The 24,115-nt window shown below is 27.5% G+C and overlaps 1 protein-coding gene and 1 long non-coding RNA gene across 5 annotated transcripts in view; one reads left to right on the plus strand and one right to left on the minus strand.

Moving 5' to 3' along the window:
* Positions 1-24,115, plus strand: part of LOC147807748 (uncharacterized) — a 371,001-nt gene that overhangs the window by 42,776 nt on the left and 304,110 nt on the right. The gene's annotated exons all lie outside the window — the stretch shown is intronic.
* Positions 2,820-24,115, minus strand: part of LOC107445619 (netrin receptor UNC5C) — a 169,067-nt gene continuing 147,771 nt past the window's right edge. For 2 of the 4 annotated variants that reach the window (XM_071178867.2, XM_071178869.2), the window contains exons 6-18: positions 23,445-23,609; positions 18,427-18,480; positions 16,189-16,341; positions 14,827-15,090; positions 12,748-12,891; positions 12,546-12,641; positions 11,379-11,554; positions 10,697-10,933; positions 10,097-10,243; positions 9,817-9,987; positions 9,039-9,151; positions 6,829-6,930; positions 2,820-5,587 (exon numbers count right to left, since the gene is read on the minus strand). In XM_071178867.2, the coding sequence (XP_071034968.2) occupies positions 5,416-5,587; positions 6,829-6,930; positions 9,039-9,151; positions 9,817-9,987; positions 10,097-10,243; positions 10,697-10,933; positions 11,379-11,554; positions 12,546-12,641; positions 12,748-12,891; positions 14,827-15,090; positions 16,189-16,341; positions 18,427-18,480; positions 23,445-23,609 (1,994 nt within the window). In that variant the 3' untranslated portion in view covers positions 2,820-5,415. Of the gene's footprint in view, positions 5,588-6,828; positions 6,931-9,038; positions 9,152-9,816; positions 9,988-10,096; positions 10,244-10,696; positions 10,934-11,378; positions 11,555-12,545; positions 12,642-12,747; positions 12,892-14,826; positions 15,091-16,188; positions 16,345-18,426; positions 18,481-23,444; positions 23,610-24,115 lie in introns of all 4 variants that reach the window. The other 2 variants (XM_071178866.2, XM_071178868.2) reach the window with 1 other exon arrangement.

Consider the following 24,115-nt stretch of genomic DNA (forward strand, 5'->3'; position numbering starts at 1 on the left):
CGTGAATCGCTATAGGTGACGCATCATCATCCTTAGAAAATTAGCGAAAGAAAGCATCCCAAAACACATTTTAAGGAGAACTGCGATAAAAAATGTACTGCGAATAAAAAATGATATTTAGTAAAAGGGCTTGGGAAAATATAGTGATAATCGGCATTTTCATATAGTTTAGGGGGAGTTTTTGATGAAAAACATTGCAATTTCTTTGCAGACTGTAGGATGTTTCTGAGTAATTTGCTATTTTATAGCGAAAATTCTAGAAACTATTAAAATATCTGGAAAAAATATTACAGAATAGTTGATAATTTTCGAAAAAAGAAAACGTGTCTTATAACCATATCAATCCCCAGCCCTTTAATTGAGAAAATATTTATCTTCACTCACAGTTCATAGAATAATAACCATATTAACAGACCTTTCAAATATTAAAAAAGAAAAAACTTCATTTACTCCTTCAGTTTCACTGGCTTAGTTAATTAAAGGGCAGAAAGGATTGCATTTTTATTTCGTGGTCGGGTAACTAAATAAGTTTTTTTTAAAGAAAATGTAAAAGAAATTTATGGTTGTTAAAAGTATTTACGAATCCATCCATATTTACGACTAAACCAAAAACTTATGCAAATTTTTTAAGCACGCGTTTGCTCTCTTGGAATATTAATTATCGACCAATTCCAAGTTCAGTATAAATGTATATCAGATTTTATCTGCACTGCTCTTGGTAATTGACTCTAATTACATCAGTAAAACATTGGTAATTTAAATCATTCCTCTGGCTAGAATTTTCTGTAATATTCAATTATTTTTATTGTTTAGCCAAGCCTGAACGTTGAGACTCATGATGAGGCTCATTTTCGTTCAGTTCAGTAAGGCTTCGCTTAACCAAGTCGTTCGTTAGTATGTTATGAATTTGTAAGAAGACAATTTGTACATCTAAGGCGATATTAGCAATGTACATGTAAATTGCACATATTTTTTTTTCTTAAATAAAACTTGCCTTTCTAAATTTAAAAATGAATAGAAATATTTATAAAAACCAGTTTTTGATAGGTTACTTTAAGTTTTATTCGATAAAACAAAACAGCCTACAAAATCACATAAAATTTATCTAGTGCCAAAATATTATATAAAATGAGAGAAACTGACCAACTTTTTTCAATATTATGTTAAAATTATTTTTATGCAGATGAACTGTGAGACAATGATGTAAATAATACTAAATCATTTCACTTGTATATAAAGAGTTTCTGAATATTAGTTTGAATAAATATCTGATGTTAATGAATTTGTTTATTCTTTATTTGTTTAATAAATAATCATGCTAAGAATTAAGATGAATATAAAGATATGGTCATGATATATCTCTTTACTAAGCTTTCATCTAAAAACCCATATGCATTCAGCAGACTGACATTTTTTCCTTGGGGAGTTTGTATGTTATAATGGTGAATAGTGTTACATATTATTATAGTTAATTCAACTAATACAGATTGTTTCTTATTAATCATTTCTTCATAAACTTTTGCGAGGGTCTCGTTTGGCAAAAGTTTACCAAAAATAAACAGCATAAAAAATTTAAAAATCTTAAACATTCTCTAAAAAAAAGAACAACAGCAAATCTTATAAAGTAGTGTCTTCCGCTATTTTATGAATAAAGAAAGAGCCTCTCTTAAGTGAAGAACATTGAATTTGAGAATAAGGTAGTATATTAGAGAATATTATGAATTAGACCAATAAGGTACATTATGTTAAATTTAGAAGTAAAATAAACTTAAACTAGATTTAATTTTAAATTTCTAATCATTTTTTGTAATTTTAACTATTTTATAATTTTTAATGTATGTCTAATAATATAATGAAAAAAAACACAACAAGAATTGACAAAATATGATTCTTTATTAAACAATGTATAATTTTATTTATTCTATATACAGTAGAAAACAGTAATAGTCGACCACTAGACGCAGTGAGGAAATAAATACATTTATATATAAAACAACATCACCAGGATTTAACATTATCTTAAATGCATACAAACGTGCAGCAACAATGCTTCACTAACTGTTCTTTACAACAATGTTACAAGCATAAAACTTACATAAATTCAATGCAAGGACTCAGGAAACGTTGCAAATATAATGTTTTGTAGTGCAACCACAATTCTCAAATGTTGCTGAATAAAAATTGTTGTTTAAAAAAATTAAATATATTTTTAATAAAAAAAAATTTCGAATAATTTAATAGCGTATAGGATAAGAAAATATGAAACAAAATAAAATTTTTGAATCAAATGGAATCAAGATTGTAAGATTTACAAATAAATAATCAGGAAAAAAAATGTGTACTGCTTCTTAGAAATTTTTTTTTATTGTAATGAAATTAATTTTATAAATTAAATTTAATTTAAACAATGGGAAATCTTTTGGGTGGGGATACTGTTATGTTTGACAGAATAATACAAAAATTTAGCAAAAAAGCATTAGAATAACTGAAATTATAAATATTTACTTTTCCCCATTTAATTTTATGTAATAGAAAGATTTAAGATTAAAAGTATGATTATCTGCGTTTATTTTTTTTCTTCAATTTTAAAACAAAACAAATTTGAATACTGCAACAAAATTTGGAAGACATACTTTCTCTTTCTGTGGGCTTAAGAAATTTCTAAACTATTTACAACACACTAAATTGATTGTCCAACTAAATGCATGCTGCAAGCAACTTTTATATACGCAAATCAATTTTTAACATGATTTTTTTTTTTACTAATGTCGCAGCAGTATTGTTAAAACCTCTAAAAACTATGCATGACAAAGAGATAATTTATTTTTTCATGATTTGACTATTTGCTTAATAAAAAATAATAAATGTATTTTAATACAAAATCCAAATATTGAGAGTTTTAAAAAGAAAAAAAAAATCTTAATATTAGATCTTAAATAAAACAATTTCGATCAAATTTTGGTTGAATTATTTTATAAATACTGCAGCAATATTGCAAAAAATTATAAAAATTTTCAGAATAAAAACAATACATCCTCTTCTTAAATCTAAAAATCTTACTGAGTAATTATTTTATTATTCTTTTTTTATTTGTATGATAAAAAAAATGCGTTCAATACCAAAAGGCAAACATAGTGACGTTTAAAAAAATAGCTCAAAATTTGATTACTTTATAAATCTTCTAAAATAAAATAATAAATATCAATTTTAAACAGGCTTTTTTATTAATGCTGCAACAATATTATCAAAAAATTGAAAAATACTCAAAGGTATAATTTTCTTATTCTTTCACTACTTGTATAATAAGAAAACTAAATGCCTTTTAATAATAAGGAGTAAATATAAATAAGTTTATAAGGAAAAAAGAACATGTATTAAACAATTAACTTATTGTATAAAGCTCTTAAAATAAAATGATGTATTTATTTAGAGCTTTAAACAGTTTTTTATTTCCTATTGAAATTTTAATACTTGAAAATAATTCTGAAATTTTTGCAGCAAATACTTTGAGTTAAATTTCTAACTGATCACTGCACCTTGTCTTGCAAAAAAAGCGTAACTTTAAAAATATAGTAACAAAACTTTAAATCATTTTTTACAAATTTGGGCTACACATGTTTAATTGAACACTGGTAATAATCCTATTATAGAACTGTTTAAGAGTATATTAAATAATTACTGTTACGAATTTATTATTTTTCAAATACATTTTCAAATATTTATTAAGATTGATAACATTATAATGTAAATATTTTTTCAATTATATTTAAAATACTGATATTTTTTAGAGATTTCGTGAAAATATGTTAGCAATATCATATTCAACTATTTTAACTTTCAAAATATAACCTGTTTTATAATTAATAGTTTAAACTAATCAGTATGTTACAATTAGAGAATGTTTTGGAAAAAAGTATAATACTAAATTTTAGTTTATAAAAAATAACTTTGTTTCATCCATCATCCATATTGTTTAATATTCTAATTTCAGTTTCAATACACTTATGTTTTATTTGATTTCACTACATATGCAAGTGCAATTTCAATAATTTTCTTTTCTGATTTAATTTTACTTACAACCTTTTCCCCCAAAAACTCCAGATATATTTTTATATTTAATTTTTCATAACGTCAATGCCAAGCTTTATTTTCTTCATAAACATGTTAAAAGGTGAGTTAAATTAACAATTGCTTTAATTCGTGCGCACTGTATTGTAAGAAAATCTAACAACGTGAATTCAATTCTTAGCAATATGGAGAAAAAAAATTGCATACACTAAACATGTAATTCATATCAGTGCAAGAGTTTTATCAGTGAGAAAATTGCGTATTACATAAAAAAAATTGCAGTGCACATTAACTTAAATGCATCAACAAAGTGTATTAATATTTCTTTTAAAACATAGAGACACAACGGAACACATATACAATGTTACACATAATTGTACAAAAACATGTAGACAATTTAAATGCAATGTTGGTGAACAAAGGATCAGATCGTACTTATGAAGCACAATAATTATGAAACTTTCACTTGATCAACAGTGTTATAAATAGTGTTTTATGCAGATTTTTTAATGTTATGTACATATGATACAGTTGAATTCTATGTACAGCAGGCACAACTGGAAGATCACATAATTGCACATTTATGACTTGTGCAAAAAGAAGTTTAAATCACTGATTTGCAAGCCTCTATTGCATACATTTTGCAGCAAATTGGGATAGAAAAAGTGTTTGAGAAAAAGAAATGTTTTTCAACTTTAACAAATTAAATTTCCTCAATTTCTTTAATTGATGTTTGTAACTCAAAAGTATATAACAACTTTTTTCATTCCTTTTAACTGTTATTGGTAAGCATTAAAAATATTCCCTACAAGAAATTTAAAAAAAAAAATATTTAGAAGCTAATTTATATTTTAAAATAAAGTATATGCGAACATTTTTGCTGTAATTGTGTTCAAGTAATGAAAAAGCAATTTTAATGTTTCAATACATTCGAATGTAAACCCACAGTAATAACTGATAATAAATTCAATATTTTCAAAGAATATTTCAGAAATGTATAAATAAATTTTTTAAAAAAAATATTCATTTAATTGTTTTTACATGCATCATTAATAGAATAAAAAATATGATTGAAACAAAATATAATAAGGTACTTGTATTATCCAAATAAATCAAATTAATTTTCTCACGGCGGTCATATGGCTGCTATCAGCCATCAATTTCTATTGATTATCAGCCCATACGACCCGCATGTGTAGACGTATTTAACATTTCAATACTTTTTCTATCCTAATTATGTAAGAAATTTTTTGTCTATACATCATAATTTACTGAGAGTTATGATTTTTTTCTTCATATGATATTCGTGCCTAATATAAAAGAGTCTAATAGTTGCTAGGATGATGCTCAAATCCAAGAGCCGACTTCTTTCTCAACAACTTCGACAGCATCGCAACGTCCCATCACCCTCAGGATGTTGAGGAGATTGCCCAGGCTGCTCACTTCTTGCACTCTTGCTTCCCAGAGATCCAGAATATGGTCAGTTGGGCTACGTTTAGTGGCAAAATAATTTATGTATCTGGAATAAATAAATAAAAAATAAACAACTTTAAAAAAAAGCAGGCAAAATATGTTAAAAAGCATACAGTATGCAAGATATACTCGATTTTAGCAACTTTCAATTGATCTTTCGTTGTATAGAAAAACAATTTCCTTTGTAAAAATTCAAATAATTAAACAGAATTAAATTTTTCGACTTCTACAAGGTCTAGTACTTTTACTGCTTGCTTAAACTACTTTAAAATCTACTTTTGTCAATGAAGTCTAACATTTTTTAGATTGCCCTATTTTCAGACTATTTAGAAACTTCGTTTTTCAAAGTAGTCTTAAGCATAGAGCAATCTAAAAAAAAATTATGCATGAATCAAAAAACGTAGGGTGTATTACTTTCAATAGAAGTTTCAATATAAGAAGGGCACATTACTACGAAAGTTATGCAATAAGTCTATCAGTTTGAGTCTAATTATAAAATTCTTTTATCATTTTAGTTTACTTGAAAAACAAAATTTTAAAAAATAATTTCATCATTTTATTCATTGTTTTAATTTTATCATTTTCTTTTTTAGTAATTATGCCTGTTTGATGGTCAATGTGAAAATTTCGATTGGTGGATGAAATAATGCTAAATTTTACTTGCGCAATTTAGGAAACAATTGTAATTTTCATCGGCAGCAGGCTAAGATCTCTAGCTGAAATTTCACAGAATCAAAAATCCAAACTTCATGTAAAGTTTATCACATTTTCAAGAAAGTTTCTGTTTTTGAAAAGAAAGAAAAGTTCTTTTTAAAGTTCTTTTAAATAAACTCGAAATAGAAACCAAATGTAATACTTCAATTTATCATATAAATGTCGAGTTAAAAGTCATTTGTTGTTGTTGTCACTTATGCCACTTGCCAATACCGGCAAACCTGTTCGAAATCAGGCGAATTTATTAGTTCAATTTCATTTTAATTTTCAGTAGCGCCATTTATGACGAAGAATACGACTTCAGTCATACACAGCCCGTTTTACAGGGAGGACCCAATCATACTCCATTTATTCATCCACAGATCGTAATTTTAACTTAACCAGAGGACGATCAATCAGTACCCCCAGCGGTATTGATTTGTTATGAGAACTTTGTGACGCCGACAGATTTAACGTACACCAGTTACCGGCGGGATTCAAACTCACGTCCTCACGAACAGGAGCCCGACGTCCTACCAACCAGGCAGTCCTATCCCTGAAAGTCATTTAACTAGTAAAATAGTAGATCATTACCTATTCACACCTAACTCTTGAGCTAATCTCCTCCAGTCGTTTCCCCTACTGTTTGGGGGATCTAAGCAAATACAGAGCTGTTTTCTTACATCTGGAGTTAATCTACATGAAAAATAAAATTCATATAAATCAAATTATATGAAAAAAAGTTATAAAAATTTAATAAATAAATAAGTGAAATACAATGAAATAAATAAAATAAATTGCAATTATCTGATAAAAGAAGATCATTTTTAGTTAAATTGTTATCAAGCGTAATTTTAATTTTGTTATGAACACGCACTTTTTAAATACATAATAATAATTATAGCTTGATTCATTTATGTCACTAATTAAACTATGTACAGTGAGCATAGAAAATGCACCTCTCTAAATAACTTTTGATCTAATGATCGGATCTTCACGTTCTAGGACTTTATCTTAATGGCTTAAAAAAATTGACCTCAAATATGCTACTTAATTACTGCAAACAATACTTCAAGTTACGAAATAAGTATCAATAGTGTGGTCAGGAGAACTGTCCAAAATTTGGACCTCTGAATGTTATTTTATTTCCTGTATATTTCGTTATATCTCGAGAAATTTTTGAGCGAATTGAAAATATTTTACATACATTTAGAAAATTCGTTCTTCCAGAGGTAATTCCATGCAAAGAATAACTTTTATAAATATTTATTACTTTCTACCATTCCATTTAAGAACTGAGGAAACAATGTAATAGTATGGTAGAAATTTTTTACATCATTTTAAAGAATGTAATTTTACATAATAAGATACAAATTTGATCGAAATCGGTCGAATGAATTCCTGAGAAATCAAATTTGAAACTCCCAAACTATTCGACCAATTAAAATTTTGTATTCTGCCATGTAAAATTGATATAAAAAATTTTCTTTAAAATTATGTAAAAAATTTTTCAACTTACGATTCAACCTTTTTTCGACTATTAATTAATGAAATAATAAAAAATAATAAATATTTCAGAAAATTACTTTTTAGCGTGGGATTGCCTTTGGATAAACGAAGTATATAATTGTGTACACAAAATTTTCAACTTGCTTAAGAAATTGTCAAGATCTGGTAAAATACTCAAAAAGTAATATTAATATTAAGGTAGAGGGTCTAAATTTTGGACCGCTCTACCGGCCAAACTATTAGGACCATATTTCCCAGATTGCAGCTACCCCTATATTTTGGGAATCAGAAATTTGAATCTATTGAAGAAAATGTATGATTATTCAGAGATACCACGTTTTTATGTCTAATTTCGTAACTTAAAATATCGTCTACGCTACTTATTATTATTTTTTTTTTATAACCGTCCTTGAACAGCCGATCAAATTTCATGGGTTTACGACTACTAATGTTCAACTCCGTAGTCTTGTAATTTTGAACCCAATCCAGTAAACAAAGGAACTCCTGGATCGAGTATTGGAAGAAATTTGCCTTCGTGGATTACTTTTTGATGGAGCTAACCCGCATTTGCGTTACATGGAGAGGAAAACCACGAGAACCACCCACGGTTAGCCTTACGGCAAAGGGACTCTAACCCATGATCCGTCAACCACTGAGGATATTTCAAGTCAGCACTGTGGTCGGTGCAAGCCGGATGCGGAATTCGTATTGACTGGGATTTGAACCCGGTTCACCGCATTGGAGGGCGAGCACTCTGTCCCCTGAGCCATCGCAGATCACCCTAATTAATTCGCATATTTGAGGTCACTGTATTGATTAGAGAGAGATATTTTACACTTCAGCCAATTTATTTGACCCTTGTTCCAAATTCTTTAAAACTGAGCCTGGCTAGTTACTTCAGAACATATGTATTTAAACTAGAAAAGCCGCAAAACGGTATTGCCAAATCTCTCTACTAAAAAGTATCCCTGCGACAACTATCACTTGCCACCAGAGAATTTATCAGATCTCTCTAATGTACCAAATCAGAAAGATTAAAAGTGTGTTTACAAGATTACAAGAAACAAATTTAATTTTTTTTGTTAACACGAGGAGTGAAGAATTAAATGTTACTTTATGAGCAATTCCAAGAATTACGATTGATGATTAAAGCCTCATTAAATCCTATATTTCGATGCACGAAAATCTAGATATTTATGCACCGTTCATATTCGCACTATTAAAATTATATAACTACTATGTGACCTAATATATACTACTTGACTAAAAATTATTTATTAAAGTCACTGACATACCTGAATACATTTTCTGTTGGATCCACAGCAAGAAGCGGTCCGGTACTACTTTCTGTAATTATGGATGATGACAAAGACGATACCGTCGTACTTTGGGGAGGCGTGGGCAACTTCTGTAAATAAACAAATAATTTTTTTATTATTATTTCAACTATTTTAAGTCTCAGATGGAATTCAAATCTTTAAAATTTTATTTCAAAAAATAAAAAATAAGATACTTTTTAAATATTGTGTCGAGGAGAATTTTCCCTCCTTCAGTATTTAAATGGTACAGCACAGATAACTTAATTTAAAAAACAAAAGAACGTAGAACAGAAGGCATCTTTCCAAAATTTAAATTATTTTTTTTATGGTTAAGTGTAATTACCATAGAACAACTCGTATACAATTGTTTTTCGGCTCATAAAAATCACCAGCTAAAGAATTTATTTGTTGTATTTCTTGTTGGGAATAATTCCAATGCTTCCCTATTGGCTATAATAGCGAAGGAATAAAATGGAAATCAAAGGAATACATCTGGAAAAATTTTGATAGTGTGAATTAAGTTTTAATAAGGTTTTCTCCAAAGTATGGTTTAAATTAGCGGCTCATATCCTTTCTAAATGTTCATATTTCATGCAACCCTTTTCAAGCATTATTTGGTACACTACGCTTCCAGAAAGTACAAAAGAGGAATTTAGAAAGAGACGTTTTTTTAATGACATGCAAAACGCAATTAATTACATTTGAACCTAATGCATATGCAATTAATTACAATTGAACCTAATTCACAACTTACTTCTTTATAGTCTGTGCTGACTTTGAGAACTTGTCTATTTGACTGAGCCCCACGTTGATACACCAAGATGTGACAGCTCACTGACTGTATAGAACGATCAACATTCTCTAATTTAAATGAACAATGAAGGTGATTTTGTCGTCCATTCCACAAATGATGGAAAGGGATTTCCTGTAATATAACCGAAAAAATATGAGAATACAAGGAATTGAAATTGACATGATTTCGACTGGTGAAACAAATATCCGGAAATATGCTTGAAATTTCGAAATATATTTACCTGATAATTTGCTAATGGTTTGCATTTCCAGCCAGTAGAAATGTCTTCCAGACAAAGGCACAAATTAGAACCGCCATCTTGAAGCAACATGGATTTCGGAGCATCTAGAAGAGATCCACGCAATTTTTCTTCCACTTGCATCATTCCCTACAAGAAAGAGTAACCGCAAATTTAGTACACATATAGGGAAGAAGATCCTTATGAGAAATACTAATGTAATTCAAATTGTATTTTATTCATTGTTTCTTGATTTTCTTATAACCTTACAGTTTAAAACGCAATGAAAGCGTTTTTCGTTCTAAAAAGGTGATTTGTGGTTGAAGTTAAAATAGAATTGGAATATAAATCTGTAGGTAAATTTTTGATGAAATATACAACTAAGCATAAAATTTTGCTTAAAAAAAGCTTCGTACTCAGAGCAAAAAAGTACGAGTCAACATTATCTCACTGAAGCATAACGTATGAGAGTTCAAAAAAATTTAGGAACTAGTTTATGTTTTTAAATTAAGTTTATTTTAGGTTTAGATACCTATAAAAGTATGATAATAGGGAAATTTTTATAATAAAAAAAGAGTACTTCTACTAGTATTCGATAGTTACCTGAATGGCTGCTTTGGTGTCTTCTATACAATATACCCTTATGGTGTAGTCAGTGGAAGAATGGAATGCCGGTGCAAAAGCAGCAAGGGCAATAGACTTGACTGCTTTCTGCCCATATGAAGACTCGCCCACTACACTGAACCTTCCTAACTGTTCAGTCATCAGGTGAATATGGTGAGGATCCACTTGGCAGAAAAGTGGGGTATTGATAGTCTCCTGACCAACAGTTACCAGGTTCTGAAAATGAACGATTCGTCAGTCACAGGGCAATAAAATGTTTATTTAAATAAAAAGAAACACTTTATTTATTATAAAATTAACAACTCGGAAAAATCACAACTGAGTGGAAATTTTTTTTTGAAATTTTATTCAATAATTGAGTATTTAAGAAGAACTGCTATATTATTCAGCACAATGTTAGTTCTTGTATTTATTAGTAAATTAAAACAAGTGAAAGCAATATAAAAGTTTAAAAATTTAAAACTTTTTTGAAAATTTGAATGTATAACAAAGCAATTAATGAATATATATATATATATATATATATATATATATATATATATATATTCACAACGAGAGAGAGATTCTCTTTTTTTTAATCCAAGCAATATGATATAAGCAAAATTCCTAGTTATCAGGTTTTTTTCGTAAAAGATAAAATACATTATGGACTTTGAATTACCTTCCAAGCAGGCGATTCTTCTTCGGCTGTTGGAGTTTCGCTGTTATAAATATGAATGGACCATTTATCTGGCGTTTCTATATGGGCGCAATGAGGAAGACTCAAGATTACAGGTTTTGTAAAGTGAACATCGGGAGGTCCGAATTGAACTATAGGACTTAGAATTGTTTCTTTGTCTGGAAAAAAACAGGAAAATTAGTTAAATAAAGAGAAGTACATTTGAAAATTAAGCTTCATAAAAGCGGAAGAAAAAAAAATTACAAACAAAGTTCATTTTAAGAAAAACTTTAACTGCAAGAACAATAAAAATTAAAGAAATTCGGATGCTAGATAGGAATTAAGATGGAGAGTTCCATGTTATGTATTCATATAAATATATAGAACTGTATATAATTCTTAATTCGATGAAGATTCATGGATAGTTTTTAGCATTATTAAGAAGCTAACATTAGTCAGAATTTTCAGAACAAGTTAAACTTATAATTGAGAGAAATAAAAAATAAAAAGAATTCTTTTTATTTTAAACTTTTTCTTAAACAGACATAAGAGGTATTAGAGAAAATTCTTAAATAAATTTTCAATTTATTTACTGATAAAATAATGAAGTGAAATTATGAATAAATAAATTAACTATCTAATTAACGCAGAATACTTAAGAGTCTTATCACAAGCAAATTTTTCTACGAGCTTGAGAAATTAAATTAATGTTTTAATTAGTGATCACAGATACGTTACTAATTTTTATCTATTAAATTAATAGTATTTAAACAAGACACAATTTATTAACCAAAATTTTAATTAGTATTTGTTGGAACTTCTTGGGTAAAAATACTTTGTCACTTAAAGAGAAATATAACAGAAATAAAAATAACAGAGCCAATTTGATATAGCATTAAGTTAAATATTGAAAAAAATTGTTAAAAAAGTAATTACTTTCAACAATTATTATTATTTTAATTCATATAAAATAATTCAGATAAATATAGCATTTTTAAATATAAAATAAATAGTTGAATTTACAAAAAAATGAACAGCAAAAAATTTACAATAGCATAATGAATGTTCAATTTCAGAACAAATAATTTAAAATTAAATTTTTTAAATATTAATTTTTAACAAGTCGATTAATTTTTATTGAATATCATCATTACTATAACAATTCCATACCTGAGAGATTTGGCCTGTCCTTATCATCTCGTAAAACAGCGAGATAAACACTTGCACTTTTTCGCACAGCACCTCTCGGTATCGTTAATGATATTCCTGTAAACATGGATTGTTATAATTAAACTCTATAGTAATGATAAGAAACATTAAAATAAAATGGAAATCATGGTTGAAGAAATATTTTATAGATGGCAGCACTAACCAGTATCAGGCAATGTAATTCTACCGCCGGCTTTTGTCAATGAAGCCCATACTGCTAGATCCACATCAACATTTGGAGGCAAATTCATAGAGGCAGCTGAATTGTTACATGATGCACCATAAGCAGAACCTCGTCCACTTGAGACTGAAAATATACAGATATGTAACCCTAATGATTCATAAAGGAAAGAACAATGCATCACAAATATTTTAATGAAGCAGATATATTTTCCAGAAAATTCCCAAACAAAATACATGTTTCATGGAATGTACACATATTCCACAAGAATCATGAATATATATATATATATATATATATATATATATATATATATATATATATATATATATATATATATATATATATATATATATATATATATATATATATATATATATTACACTAATGTTTTATGAAATAAATATATATTAATTTAATTTTTAAAAATATATCGATATTATTATAATGTTTCAAGAAAATGTATATATTCTACTTTAATGATTCATTAAAAATAATATACATTTTTCATGTGAAAAAACATGGAATTTAATATTGTTAAATGTATATTGTTAATATATATTTTATATTGTTAAATATATAAACTATACTTGGTATATATTTAACAACATTAATGTATTACTATTGTGAAATCAGGGGTCTGTTTAGAAGAAATTTGAGTCCGTTAACGGACCCTTCACAAAATATCTTTTCATGAAAACGGACCCTTCACAAAATATTTTAACTTAAAAACGGACCCTTCACAAAATATTTTATCTTAAAAACGGACCCTTCACAAAATGATTTTTCTTTTAATCGGACCCTTCACAAATTTTTTTATCTTCATTATTATTTAAATCGAATAAACCCTTTCCAGGGCAGAAAACAAGAAAGATGGATGTAAACGAATTAAGTTTTGTCTTCGGCAGATGATTCTTCCATTATTCGTCCGAAATTAATATTCTGCGTTCAGCAGTATAGGTTAAATACCAAATATTTATATGCTGCATCTCTAATTCAGAAGGAGCGATTGTTGTTTATTTTTTAAAATTAAATTTTTTTAATTACAATTTTACAGTGTTGAGCATAATCTTGTATGTCTATACAATTTAAGAACTCCTTGAAAAAAATTTTTTTTTTGCAATAACGGACCCTATTTGCACAAATTCATAAAAGCGGACCCTGGTTGAAAGAATGTGAGTAATTTTTTCACAATTTCACGAAAAACGGACCTTTCACAAAATGTCTGGACAGACCCCTGGAAATATATAACCACTAGTACACAGAAATTAATAATACAATCATGGGCATCGGTGGCAGGGGAGGGGATATATGCAACCCTCAATATTTAGAAATTTTTTTAAGTCTTCCTCAGAACTTCAGATAAGAAAAGAAAATTTTCAAAAATCATCATCAATTTAATTATAATGAAAGATAAAATCAAGAAAACGAATAATCTTTTGCAAATATCGATATTTAGCAAATTTAAGTAATATTTTTTTTATGTGTGAAATATAGAGAACAAATGTGACTGTGAATTTAAATTTCATCCTCATCAAAAACTGGACACCTCTGATGCCCATGAATGTATAATAGTTTAAACTATTTCAACGAGACCTTTTCTGAAATGAATATACTTATAAATTCTCAGTGCATAAGTAGTATAGAATGAAATATTTGAGCTATATATATATATAAAAAGTTGCCAGAATATATTACAAAACATTCTGAATGGAAAATAAAAATTAATTTTGGAAAAAAGTCGTCAAATAAGCATAGCAAATCTAAATTGCCATTATAAATTTATTTAATAAAATCTAACCAAAAAGAAACGAAAAAATAAAAAAAAAACTATTCACATAGCAATTTGAATTTCGCATAAAATTTTTTGCTTAACAAGTGTATGAGAAAGATCGTTTTCGTTTTGGAAAAGATATCTAATGATGCGTGCAAAACTGTACCAACCAAAACGAATCAAACTAATTAATTTTAAAACCAAAGTTGCAAATGTGTACTTTTTTTCTTTCTTGATTTTCTTTATTTTCAAAAAAAATCTTAGTCAAATTTAAATATTATTCTCACCGGAAGAGTTTACTTCAGAAGCAGGAGATTCCGGCCTTGGAATCTTGTCTGTTGAGTCCAATATTCCATTTTTGAATGGAACGGTAATTAGGGGCATATGTGTCTCGTCCTTGTGGCAGTTGTTATTGATGTACTTTGGAGGAGGTGGCAAGAGAGGAACGACAGCGTTGGATCCCAGACCAGCTAGGACGCTTTTCTCACTGTAATCCTCTTTTCGAATGTGCATTGCGTTCTGTGTCAAATCAGGCTGAACCACAACTACATCTATAAAAAAACTTTATTAATAAATATAAAACAGCATAATAAAAAATAGGTACCATGTCTTAAGGGGAAAAAAATACACAAAATAACAAAAATAAAGAGTGATCCCTAAAGACCGCCCTTAAAATATACTTTTTCGAATCCTTATCGAAAATGAAGTCGAAGAAAGTATGCACATAGTAAGCGAGGATACAACTGAATTCTGAAATTCCTAGCTGGGGAAGGCATGGTAGTTCGATTCCCGGCCTGTCGAAAACCTGTTTGATTGCAAGAGAAAAAGGAGAGGTTCAATCAAACAGGCCAAAAGGTTACTTCAGTCAAACAATTTCAATCAAACCGGTTTTGAAGAACGGTTAAACTGCTTTGTTTCACTGTTCCTTGTCTCATTTCGATAGCTTTTTTTTTCGATAGCTTAGTTATTAATTTGCAACCCTAAACACACGTACATACTTTTCATGTGCATTCTGTTTGGGCGGTCTTTATAGAACACCGTTTTGATGAATGTCTGGAAAATTGTTAAATATGATTATTTCTTTATTTACGCTAGCAATTGTTATACATTATTAAATACCCAACAAAGGATAGAGTATACTTTGTGCTATGTAAACTAAAGCAAAAAAAAAAATAATAATGTGAATAAAGCACAAATGGAATTAAATAAAGGGACATGCTATAGTTTCATTTCTATAAACAAGAACCTTCCTCAGTCTCCCAACACTAAATAATGGTAGAGAAAGTAAAGACACAAACACGTGCAAAGCTGTTTAACCTGTAGGGTGGGAGAAACAGCAAAATAATAAAAAGGGGAAAAAACAGATTTGAGGCTAAAAATTAAATTAGAACCGATTTCCAAGCAAAAGGATTGCGGGGGGGGGGTTATGCTATAAAAATCATGAACTAAATTGTTGGAATGTTTCAAAGTATAGAATGTCTCCCAAAAATCAAGTTCGAAAGGTAAAGAGCAGTGTTAAAGGATTTTAGCAGAAAAAAACTCAAACTTTGTTATTTGAATTTCAACTAAGAAGAGAGCTATCAAATATTGTAAATATAGAGATATTAAATTTTCTATTACTCTGAGAGAAAGATGTAAGAAAAACATACCAGCTGCAGTAGGCACCCTATACATAGTAGGATCTCTAGATTTCATTCTTTTAACCATCCACACTAAGGCTATGAGTACAATAATGAAAACAGCGACAGCGACAAAAACACCAACGTACAGGGAGATGGCAGCTCCATTATTTGAGGAAGGTACTACTGTAAGAAAATAAAATCGAAATTATTAATCCTAAGACAACTGTAGTAAAGCGTTCAATAAAATTCACTTAACAACTCTGATAGAACTCATCTCTTAAATAGGAATAGATACTAATAAAGTATTTTTACATACCTTAAAACAACAAAAAATAGCGATTAAGACTAAGAATTTTACCACGAAAATTTATGAAAATAGTTTTTTTTATGTATGTATTTCATGTTAAATTGATGTTAACGAATTCATTTTTGTATACCTGTGATAGTTTTAGAAAAAAAAAATTTGTATTACAAGTATTACAATTAACAAACATAAGTATTACAATTAACAAAACATCAGAATACAATTAGTAAGAGTAGTTTTACAATTTCATATTTTAAGGTGATTGATATATTTTACGTAAGTACAGATTTGCACTTAACTTCCCTGTTTCTAAAAGCCATATTTTTGTTTATAAATTATTATTACTATTATTTTAAATAATGCCTCTATTGACAATGCTCGTAAAAAGTGTTTTAAAATTTATTTTTGAAATTATTCTTAATGCATTTATAATGAACAGTATTTATCTAAGAACTGTATTACCAATTTATCTATGACAGAAATTTCAAGATCAAAATATTTAAACAAAAATATCATCCTTTAAATTAATTTTTATGTCTCTAATTTTCAACTATTTTGTGAAGCTGAAAAATGGAAACCGTCAATAAAATGACTTCACCGAGCATTAAATCAAAATAGGATAATAAAAAAATGAAAATGCATTTAGGATACAAAGCTATTAACATTTCTATCAATTATTTTTACACGTAAAAATATAGCTAATTTTTTCAATGCTGTAAGCATGTAAGATCAAGGAAATAAAGACAAATAGTGTTGGATCTTTTAATTAGAAATTGCGTATCACCAAGAAACACAAATAATTAATAGATACATATTTCTTTTTTTTTCCTTGCTATTTAGATTAACATCTTACAAAACAGCATATTTTTAACAGAAAAAAAAATGATACAAATAATGTGTTGATGAAGGAAGTATCGAAGAGTCAGCGCCAATACCCGATCGATTCTTTCAGCATTTTCCACAAGTGCGATTCCTAATGTTCTTCTTTTTCTTTTCTTTAGAAGACAGAAATTGTGCCGATAATAGAATTAACGTCGCTCTTATCTTCGGATAAGATCCCTCGGTGACCATGTTTGCGTCAGCGAAACAAACATCTTTTTTCAAGTTATTTTTTGTCCGAACATTTTTTTATATATATCATCCAATTGTCATTGCTGTCGATGGCGCAGAAAAGAGTCAATTGGCAAGCAAGACTCTAGGACGCCGGAATCCACTTCAGTTAATGAAAAATTGAAAACGATTCTGCAGAGATATTCTGCAGTAAACTGATTAACCTAGATATTCTTTGTAATTCTTTTTCGGTTGTTTAATGCGTCTTTTTCGAATCCAGATTAAGCGGAATTTTATAATACATCAAAGTACTGATTAAATAATGCATTTAAATGTATTTCGAAAAAAGAATATGGATCAAATTTTCGAGACTGAAGCAACAGAATTAATTGTGTTAGAATATTGTATTAGAAGAAGAAGCCATTTAAATGTAGAAGTATAAATTATTATGATTCTATGATATGATTATATGAGTGTTATACAATTACACCATTATATGATTTACGATTGTTCTATAAAAAATGATAGAACAATGATTGCTCTATATAAGATGCTAGAACAATATAAGAGGCAAAGAAACAATCAACGAAAAAAAGAGATTGGATGTTTAATATCTTAGGCTTAAAAAAAGGGTAACCAAATAAAAGGAATAAAAAGTAACCAAATACAGGATTTAAATAAAATAATAAAAAAATATTTTTATACATAATCTTAAGTAGCTTAATACTCATGCCTATGCACGTAAATATAATCATTAATAAAAATCAGAATATAACATTGAATAATAACTCAGTTCCATCTCATTTCGAATAAATCGAAGTAAATAAAGAATATCTTTCCGACGAAAACTTACTACTGATAAGGATATGAATAAATATATCACCGTTCGAGAAATATAATCAGGCACTCACCTTCTTCAGAGCGGCTGTTGCCAAACATCACAAAAGGATCTCTGTCCCTCATGGCTGAAATAAAACAAAGAAGAATTTAAGAACTGAAGAGTATTTTCTGAAACATCTGCTTTATTCAAAGCGTCTCTAATGATACAAACATAAAAGACCTTATTTTAAACTTATCGTCTGCTTTGGAGTAAATATTTTATCAAATGAAGATTTTGCTTTATTTTATCGTTTGCACAAATTTCATTAATGGATGGAGTGTTCATGGATTGTATAAAGTTCCGTCTTTTAATTAATAAATTAGTAATTTAAAATAATGTTCCATTGAAAAGATGTACATGAATTTGATTCAGTTCATTAAAGAAAATGAATTCAATAATGGAAGATCTTCGTGTGATAGGAATGATGAAATAATGATTTAAACGAAATAATTTGAATTTTGATAGAACTAAAACTGCGATTAAAATTCTTTAAACTAATTATTTTCGTAATGTCTTATTTAATTTAATGAAATGTTAAATAGTTTAATTAAATGCCCTATTTTATTCTAAATTTTATAATATTTTTTATTGTATATCAGTATGAAAAATTAGAAGAAAAAAATAGCAATACGCATACATTTGAAATTATCATAAAAATTATGGTTGTTAATATTCAATTGTATATATTTTATCGCAAAGTTAAATGAAATGTGGTATTAATAAAGTAGGACTAATCAGAGGGTCCTTCAATATTTTTTCTTCTTATTAGAATTAAAAAAAAAGTTAAAATGAGTTATGAAATAAATCAAAGGATGGCTATTGTTATGAAAATAAAAATGTTTTAGCATTAAAAACCTCACCAGTGTTATCACTTAATTTTTACATACAAACACAATATAATATTTAGGTATTGATAAATCTTTCAATTATTGTAATTTAAGTTTCACAGATATTAAATTTTAATACGTAGTTTTTATCAGCAATAAAAGTAAAATAACGCTAATAAGCATTACACAATACTGTCTTAAAAAAATGTCTTAAGTTTTCAATAACAAGAAAATGACGCCTTAAAAATAGATATTAGTTTTCTTAATGTCAAGGAAAAACATTATTATAAAATTGAAGTTTACTGTTTAAAGTTATTAGTTTTTAGCAGCAATGTAAAATGACACTAATAAACATTACACAATACTGTCTTTAAAAAATTGTCAAAGTTTTCGATAACAAGAAAACGATGCCTTACTTAAAAATTATATATCAGTTTTCTCAATGTCAAGATAAAACATTATTATGAAATTGAAGTTTGCTATTTTAAAAAATATCAAGGTTTTTATTAGTTCTTAAAGTTGATAAAATTTTTGGCTTTTATTTATAAAAGAAAAAAAATTAAGAAATAATTATAATATAAAAAATTTTAAAATTACCTATGATATAAAATAAAAATATATTGTTCTATTTGACAAAATACCAAAAAATAAAAAACAAAATTGTTTATGATTGAAAAAGCTATAGGATAAAATAATATAAGTTTGTTTTTGACATTTAAAATAAATATAAATACGATAGTTAGAATACGTGTTCAAGAAACTTACAATTAAAATAACTAGTATTAGAAACGCCTTATTGAAAAGTACTAGTTATCGGGCAAAAACAGATAAGTATCTTTTAACAGAGAAAAAGGAGGGGTGCAAAATGTTGGAATTTCTTGACAGTTACTTTGAGAGATACAATTATAGCGTGTCAACAGTTATAGAAGTAGAACAAGTCAACTGTTGTGACATTCCCCAAAGGGAATAGCAAACTGCGAAAACACGGCGAGATGTTTAAACATTACTTTGGCGACGTGACATTTGGTAAATATGCGCATATCTAAATTGAATTATTCTATCCCCATTTACTTGAAAGCATATAATAGAGACAGCGATGCAGCTCAAACGTCCTGAAAGTTTATCGTCATAAGGATAAAACATTATAAAGAAAATAATCTATAAACGAGTACTTGCTTTTATTAACTTTCTTATAACTTCATTACACAAAAATACCATGTTTAAGTAAATTAACTTATTTTGTGTGTAAAGAATATATTTAATTATTTATTTATATTTTATAATATTAAAACATATATAATTATAAATATATATGAAGACTATATTTGCGTATACATTTAACATAAATATATAATATCATAAAAATATATCATATATCTTATATACATAACAATATCTTCATACATAAAGAATATATTTATGTATTTATCTATGTACATATTTATCTATAAATTAAAAAGTAAAGCTTTTCCAAATTATATAATAGTTCATAGTTCTTTTGATATACTTACTATAACAATATTAATTTTAGTTAACTTAGACACATAAGAAGTTAAAAATATAGCTGGATAAATTATGATTATTTCTTAAAGCATCCTTCAATTGAAAATAAAGTTCAGAAGCCTTTTGAACATTTTCCCTATACTTTATTGACATTTTTATGTTATCATATAAAAATTAGGAGCACATGCTTATTTGGAGAAAAAAAATCTCAAGTTTACATCGTTATATAATAAAAAAGAAATTTTAAAAAAAACTTTCTTACAGCAACCTGTAATTTTGGAAGAAACTAATGGGTTTTTTTTTAATAAAAAAATATGTAAAATTTCTAATAATGGGTTAAAAATTTGATATGTTATTAAACATAGAAACACATGATTAAATATTTGATATGTTGCTAAAATACTAAAAGTTTGGAAGGAAAATGCTCATTTAAAAATTGTAAATTCAAATAAAATATCAAATTTAGTGTTCGTTAATCAATAGGATTTATTTTTGAATCTTGGAAATTAAAAAGGAAAAATATATTTTCATATAATATTTTATACCAGTTTTATGAGAAATCAAAATGGGGATACAAAATAAAAAATTCAAATTGCAGGCACTGAGTATTTTTTTAAGAATCATAAATTAAGATGCGGCATCAAATATGAATAAGGCAAATCACTGGATCCCTTTCTTTCTTGAAAGCTATTTAAATGCAAATATCTTAACAATACCCCGTATCCTTAATTAAAGTAGAGAACAGACTTCGAATACGTTAAAAAATTCATATTAAATTTAAAGCATCTCGCTGAAGAATGCTTCTCGCTCTCTTACCTCCAGGAAGAAAAAAAAAAAGACGCACAAACTAAAGAATGCTGATAAGGTAGTAACACTGTCCTTCCTTAATAAAAGAAGATGCTGAGTACGCACCGATTGCAAAAATTTTTCAACAAAGCAATATTTCAAACAATATTTCCAGTCAAAAAATCGATATAATAACTTTTTTAATCGATATCGACAAACTGGATCGTCTGCTTGGAAGCTAGATTCGGAGTTTAACGTTTGGAATTTTCCTCGGAAGTGTTAAGGAAGTATTTCTCATCCCATGATATTAAATATTTCTAGAAAATCCGATAAATGTTCATTTAGAGCAGTTTAAGGACTGAAAACACAATATATGTGAAACTCTATGCAGAGACGTGAATAGAAAAATTATATTTTAAAGAGGAACATCACTTACTCAAATGTTCTGTGGAGTATAGCTTAAACCAGGAAACAATAATTTTAGAAGATGGAATAATTAAGCCAGGTGGAAGATTAAGATGGAATAATTAAGTGGAATTTGTTTAATTATCTTGAGCTGTGAAATTTTCCTAGATCACTTTATCTCCTAATTGAAAATGCTTTTGCGAAAACATGCATGAAATTCTTAAGAAATTGTAAACAGTAATAAATAAGAATTGAAAAAACAATTAAATGGTATTTGAAAGATTCATAATATTTACAACGATAATTAAACAAGTGTCAAATATATGTTTGATTTTATAACTTGCATTTACTACAGCCTAAAAAATATGAATTACTTTATGTAAGTAAACATTTAAAATAATTTTATATTCTCTGAATTAATCTCTTCTTCTATATAATTAAAAATATAAAATACTACGTACCCTCTGAATTCAACTTTTAAATTTCTCATTCATGTAGTGTTAAAAAATGTATATATTTCTGACTATTTCAAAACTATTTCTACTTATAGATCAATAATACATTTCAGATAACCGAATAATTATGTATTTTCCTTTTTTTAATAATTAAAATTCAAAGCTATATGATTATACATTTTAGTGAAAGTTCAATTATTATACATTTATCGTGCTTTATTTTTCAACAATCGTCTAATATTAATATTTTTAATAAGTTTCAATTTAAACCTTATTTAAACTGCTCTTTCAAGAATGCCAGAACATGTTAAACCAGACTGAACCATATTCGAAGACTACTTATTTGATTTTAAACTCGATTACACTATAAATTCACCATGAAACGTTATATAGCTCACCTTACCACACATGGAAAGAAATTCTGGTAAAATTTCCTCACTGTATACTGCAGTGTAATAACATTTGCTTAAAAATTGTTTGGGGGTAATTCTTCCGTTCATATGGTAGCAGTTTAACTGAAATTCTGGCTTTCAAAATTACAGTTCGTATTACCACACATTTAGTAAAAAATACAAAACTGAAGAGTAAATTTAACTGATTAAATGTCTTTTATGCCATTCTCTAAGGTATCATGAGAAAATTAGTGAATTTATCAGATTTTGAAAAGACGCATTTTATTGTAATTTAACAGAAATCATTACCAAAGCACTTTGGAAAAAATTACCGAGCTTTCTGATGCTCCCATAAAGCCAGAAACAATGTAAATTTCACCATATTCTGGTAGTTTTGACAGTACTTTTTCCCTCGTACTTTTAATCAAGCTTGTGACGAATTTAACCATATTATAGAAAGAAGAACCGATATTATGATTCATTGTTAAATGAATTTTTCAACCTAGTATTTGTTTGAATAACTAACGCATAAAAATTTTTAAATCGAAACAAATAATAATTTCTTAAGTATAAATATTATAAAGATTTTTAAAATGTTTCAGAGGCAGATGATAACATGATAACAAATTAATCGAAGTTTTACAAAAGATTATTGTTTTGATTTATTAAAATATAACATACCTCGACACATTCCACCAGTGCAATTGCTTGTTGCCAAATCTTTGCCAACACAGTATCGTCCACCATGAGAAGGAGGAGGATTACTGCAAGTGCGTCGTCGATGATGCTTGCAATCTGGACTGCAAGTTGACCAGGATGACCATGAAGTCCATCTTCCATCTTCAGCTGCAAGAAAAAAAATTATAAAAATGGATTCACCTTAAAGTTCGTAATAGTTTAACACTTTAAAAAATGAAATACTGCATGAAACTAAAAATATATGGATCTAGTGTTAGTGAACCATATGTATTACATCTGATTTTAAAGTTCCGATATTTGGTAGCAATCCAATATTTTGTCGATATTCAATAAAAAATACAAATTGTATTTGCGTTTTTAATTAAACATATATCTATTCCACTATTAGCCTAAATGATTAAGAGATTTATGATTAAGGTTCATGAGAAATTGTATTAATCATGAATAGAGTTCCAATTTAAAATCTGAAATTCATTGGTTATAAACGATTTGTTAAGATAATAAACAATACATTTTTAAGTAGAGTAACATTTTTAGATAAGCAATTTAACATGTTAATTTAACGTGTCAATTTTATTAATTCTTGTCTATTTTTACTGAACATTTTACGAAAAAAAAATTGCAAAAAGAAAACCTTTTATTAAAAGTTTCGT

Source organism: Parasteatoda tepidariorum, chromosome 6 (assembly GCF_982258835.1).
Source record: "Parasteatoda tepidariorum strain Cologne lab strain chromosome 6, Ptep-v5.0, whole genome shotgun sequence".
Lineage (NCBI taxonomy): Eukaryota > Metazoa > Arthropoda > Arachnida > Araneae > Theridiidae > Parasteatoda > Parasteatoda tepidariorum.